Source organism: Lolium rigidum, chromosome 6 (genome assembly GCF_022539505.1).
Source record: "Lolium rigidum isolate FL_2022 chromosome 6, APGP_CSIRO_Lrig_0.1, whole genome shotgun sequence".
NCBI lineage: Eukaryota > Viridiplantae > Streptophyta > Magnoliopsida > Poales > Poaceae > Lolium > Lolium rigidum.
In genome coordinates this window covers 8,436,068-8,440,915 of record NC_061513.1, presented here as the reverse complement: position 1 = coordinate 8,440,915, position 4,848 = coordinate 8,436,068, and the positions used below count along the sequence as shown (strand labels likewise).

The window sequence follows — 4,848 nt, the reverse complement described above, 5'->3', positions numbered from 1 at the left end:
GCTTATGTATCTCTACTATTTAATATTTATTAATATAAATATATGTGGTATTGATTATAAAAAAAATTTGTTTGGTACCTATTCTGGTAGTACCTTCTCCTTCTCAAATTAGGATGCCTATAGTTTTCAGTTAAAGTTAAACTTTTCAAAATTTGAACAACTATGTAAAAGAAACATCAACATCTAAAATTTTAAACACACATAATATAAAAATATATTTAATGATGGTTCTAAAAATATTAATTTAGCACTTTTTTTCTATATAGTTGGTCAAACTTTAAGAAGTTTTATTTGATCCAAATATTATAGGTATTTTTTTAGATAGAGAGAGTACCTGTATAGTTAAGAATCATGATAGTATTTATTTTTTGGAGGGAAGTATAATATTTTCTATATGGGTATAAACCCGGGCCTCATTTTAACTGGGCCAGGCCGATAAACCAGGTACAAGCGGCCCGGCTCGTCGGCCCACTCAGGGGAACTAGAGTATAAGACCGCTCTCCTGCCGAACCCTAAGCGCCGGCGTCTCCACTTCCCTGCTCGCTCTCCCTCGTCTCCTCGCGCGCCGCCGCCGCTCCCCGTGCCGCCATTCGCGCCGCCGAAGGCTAGGGAAGATGTTCACCGCCAGGAGGAAGATCCAGAAGGCCAAGGGCGTCGACCCCACCGAGTTCGAGGACACCGTCGCGCAGGTGAGGCGCTCTCCCCCGTCTCCCGTGTTCCCCCTCTCTCTGTTTCCTCTTCCGCGTTCGGCTGGCGCTAGGTGTAGTAACGCGCTTGATATCTTGCAGGCTTTCTTCGATCTGGAGAATGGCAACCAGGAGCTCAAGAGCGACCTCAAGGACCTCTACATCAACACCGCCATGTAAGCCGCCACCTGCTACATCCAGCCGCTCTAGATCTTCTGCGCCTGCCGCTTTGTTTCGCTGTGGGTGGCGCGTAATGGTGTGGCGGTGTCGTGTTTGCAGCCAGCTGGACGTCGTCGGGAACAGGAAGGCCGTGGTGATCCACGTGCCCTACCGCCTGCGCAAGGCCTTCAGGAAGATCCACGTCAGGCTCGTTAGGGAGCTCGAGAAGAAGTTCAGCGGCAAGGTGAGACACCTGCGTGCCCTCCCCTGCTTCGACTTGGCACTTTCTTGTATCTTACACTGCTTAGAGCGGCACTGAGCAATTGTGATTGGAGGGTGCTTGCGGGGTGCAAGAATCTAGTAATGCCATGGCTAGAATTGAGTTTCTAGCATTTACCACAATCCCAGAACATGATATATGCCATGATTTGGTTCTAGCACTTTCCACCAGGCCATAGCATATTATGCCATGATTAGTGTATGAAGCTTCTTATCTATTCTACATTAACAAATAGATTTAACAGGGAATCCACAACTCTCGGATGCTATTCCATTGCTAACAGTGAATTGATAGCTAAAATGCACTATAGGCAATCATTTTTGGTATCTATAGTAAGACTAATGCAGCCATCAAACCTACAAGTCTTGTCTTCACCATATGTTCTGTAGCATACAAACTTCATTTCTGCTGTTTTGAGCATCATTCTTCTGAAACTTGTAGATTGTACTGTAAATTCATGCACTTAGTCCCAGATCATCCTCTGAATTTAATGCACCAGTTCATTCAATTTAACATTTTGTTGTTTTAGTCTTGAGACATTGTTTAAACTGCGAAAGACTGAACAATAATCAAAATAGTGAATTGATCGTGTGCTACTTCCCTTGCACAGGATGTTGTTGTCGTTGCAACAAGGAAGATCGTGAGGCCACCCAAGAAGGGTTCAGCTGTTCAGCGCCCTCGCACAAGAACACTGACATCTGTACATGATGGCATTTTGGAGGATGTTGCGTACCCAGCTGAGATCGTGGGAAAGAGGATCAGATACCGTTTGGATGGTGCCAAGGTCATCAAGGTAGACTCCACAACTTTTGAGCGCATTGATTATCATATTAGAATGCAAAGTGAAGTTAGATGAAGCTTATACTGCATTTGTAGTGCTGAGCAAATATTTGACATGGTACATGTGTTGACTGAAAACTCTGATTATTTACCAGTTGTTACACTAGTTTAGATCATATTGCGCTTTAGACTTTGAGCCTGATGGGCTAGCAATGCCAGTACTTATCCTTCTGTTATCTACTTCCAGATCTACTTGGACCCAAAAGAGCGCAACAACACGGAATACAAGCTGGAGACCTTCTCCGCAGTCTACCGCAGGCTCTGCGGGAAGGAGGTTGTCTTTGAGTACCCCGTGACCGAATCCGTCTAAAGATGCACGCCTCGGATATCTCCATTTTATTACCTTTGGAATCCAGATGTATTTGTTGAGGTCTCAGTCACCTGCTGATTAGGGAGTTTGCTGGAGATGTCAATGAATGTGAACAATGTTAAAGTTTTGAGCATTAAGTTATAGACCTCTGCTCGGTTATCCTGTTGCATTTTATTGTTTATTTCTAATTGCTTGATCTTATACTTTGAGACAATTCAGTTCTCTGCATCTTGGTGGTACAGGTATCTCACTGTTCAATAGTATTCCATCATGTGTCTAGGAAAATTCTAAGTTCCTATGTTTTCTTTTCTAGGAAAATATGCATTATAATCTTGAAAATGAAAGTGATAAATTCAGGTTGTTGTGGCCCCTAAATGATTTGATTCATGTAATGAATCTGAAGCATAACTAAAAGACTCCCGTTGTACCTTGGTGTGAACGATTGTTTTGAAGACTCGCAACTTGAAAATTGCACAATATTTTGAATCCGTCATCAAAATTTAGAGGGCAAATTGCTGGATTATAGATTTATAGCCAGTGAAATCTCACATCACAGTAAATTGCCAAATCTATAATTATTTCTGGTCTATAATTCAGGATGTAAATGACTCAACCGCTTCGGCCGCATAGCGGGATTAGCAGTTTCGTGGCGGCCGCTAATTATTTCTGGCGGCTCCGTGCGGTTTAGTGGCGCCGGCGCACGCACTATTTTACTCCGTCACCTATTGCGTGATGCCTCTAGGCTCTGTTCGTATGTAGCGTGATTCCTCTAGGCTCTGTTCAAATTCTCTGATGCGTTGCTACTTCTACAACGCATGTATTAAAATATAGCATGAAAGCTAGAAAATTTTCTGGAAAAATCACTGGAAATCACAGCAGAACTAGAAATTATCACTGGAATATAGCTTGAACCGTAGAGACTCCAAGTCAATAGGAACAGGAATACTACTTCACACTCTGTCGCCTGTCGCCGCATTACTGTTAAACTCAGTTTAACAAAGACACATGTTACTGGTCCTGATACAATCTGAAGCTAAAGACTTGCTAAACACAATAAATTATATAGTCTTGTTTCTGCTCAGCTAGCTCTAACAACAAATATTCTGAGGCATGACATGAATCTACATCTTCAGGTGCAACCAAGAAGCATGAATAGGAGTCTTCTCTGCATGTAGCTCAACATTGTAATGCCCCCAAATATCGTGTCGTATCAATTTTCTCTGCATGTAGCTCAACATTGTGAAGTGTTATATCAGCAACAAGGTTAGAGCATCTCCAGTCGCGTCCCCCAAACCGTCCCCCAAAGGGATTTGGGGCGCGCCGGACAAAAAAAGCGTTCCAGCCGCGTCCCCCAAAGCCCTTTTTTGTCCGGCGCGCCCCCATTCGGTGTCCGGCGTCCCGAGCCCGTCCCCGTCCCACGGGGACGCACCGGGCACGCCGGACACAGCGAAATGAGAGGCGAGGAGGCGCGGGGCCGACCCGTCGGCGGCTCGGACGCTCAACCGCCACATACGTAGCGACGGTGCGGTTGACGGGAAGCGGAACCGTCGCATTGGCAAGCGCGTCGACGACGCGCCAACCCCGCCGGAATGGAGCGCCGACTCCTCGGAAGAGCAACCGCTGCTCTCTTCGACTTCTGCGCCGCCGTTCATCCGCGCTCAATAAGACCCGTACGTACGCCGTCATTCATCCAAGCTTCCATCCGACACCTCCGGCGACGATGAGCTACATCTCCCGGCTCCCGTCCGACACCTCCGGCGAGGGAAAGCCTCGCTGGCTGGCGCCATTGGTGGGACAAAGCCGGGACGCCGAGCAGCGGCGACGATTCCCCGCCGCCAGTTGACAGCGAGGAGGAATGGCTGGGCTGGGAGGAGGAGGAAGAAGAGAGCGAGGCCGCGGCGGCGGCGGTGGCCCGTGCGAAGGCGAAGGCGGCCAAGGCGAAGGCCGCCAAGGCCAAGGCCAAGGCGAAGGCCAAGGCGCAGCCGACGAGCACCGGCGACGACGACGCGTCGAGCGCCGACACCGCCTCTTCGGAAGAGGTGACGAGCAGGAAGCGCCACCGCGATGACGACGACGAGGCGGGGCCATCGGCGAAGAAGAAGAAGTAGATAGTTTATATGTATTTAATTATATTTTTTCGAAGTTTTATATATAATTTGTTTATGTTCAACCGATTTGAATATTATTAAATAGTTTCTTTCTAGCCAAAAAAAATACTTTTAATGTTTGGGGGCGGCGTTTGGGGGACGCGGCTGGGGAGCGACGTCCCCCAAACGCGGCACGAACGAAACACGTCCCCCAAACGCTCGATCCGGCGCGGTTTGGGGGACGGTTTGGGGGACGCGGCTGGAGATGCTCTTATCGACTCAAAACATATTTAAAGCTTGTTTCTGATAGCGAATGCAAGAATCCACGTGTCTCGCACAAGGGGATCAACATATCTCATGCATTACCGATACTTGAGTAGAAAGGTCCGTTCGTTGAAGGGCCTCTCCTTTCCGTTGTCTACGAGATATTTCTCATTTGGCCTAGAATTTGGATACATCACAAGGTTTTTTATTCTTGCATATGTT

General features: G+C 47.0%; 1 protein-coding gene across 1 annotated transcript; it reads left to right on the top strand.

Moving 5' to 3' along the window:
- Positions 1-555: 555 nt before the first annotated feature.
- Positions 556-2,493, top strand: LOC124663287 (40S ribosomal protein S7-like). The gene is made up of 5 exons (XM_047201011.1): positions 556-689; positions 789-862; positions 966-1,089; positions 1,736-1,918; positions 2,153-2,493. Exons 1-5 carry the CDS (start codon positions 615-617, stop codon positions 2,273-2,275), a joined length of 579 nt encoding a protein of 192 aa, XP_047056967.1. The 5' UTR covers positions 556-614; the 3' UTR covers positions 2,276-2,493.
- Positions 2,494-4,848: the final 2,355 nt, after the last annotated feature.

What these genes read in the sequence shown, in the direction of transcription:
- LOC124663287 (XM_047201011.1), top strand. Translation starts at nt 615, where the DNA reads ATGTTCACCGCCAGGAGGAAGATCCAGAAGGCCAAGGGCGTCGACCCC. An exon ending in TCGAGGACACCGTCGCGCAG is followed by an intron (nt 690 to 788) that starts GTGAGGCGCTCT and finishes GATATCTTGCAG; the next exon opens with GCTTTCTTCGATCTGGAGAA. An exon ending in CTCTACATCAACACCGCCAT is followed by an intron (nt 863 to 965) that starts GTAAGCCGCCAC and finishes TCGTGTTTGCAG; the next exon opens with CCAGCTGGACGTCGTCGGGA.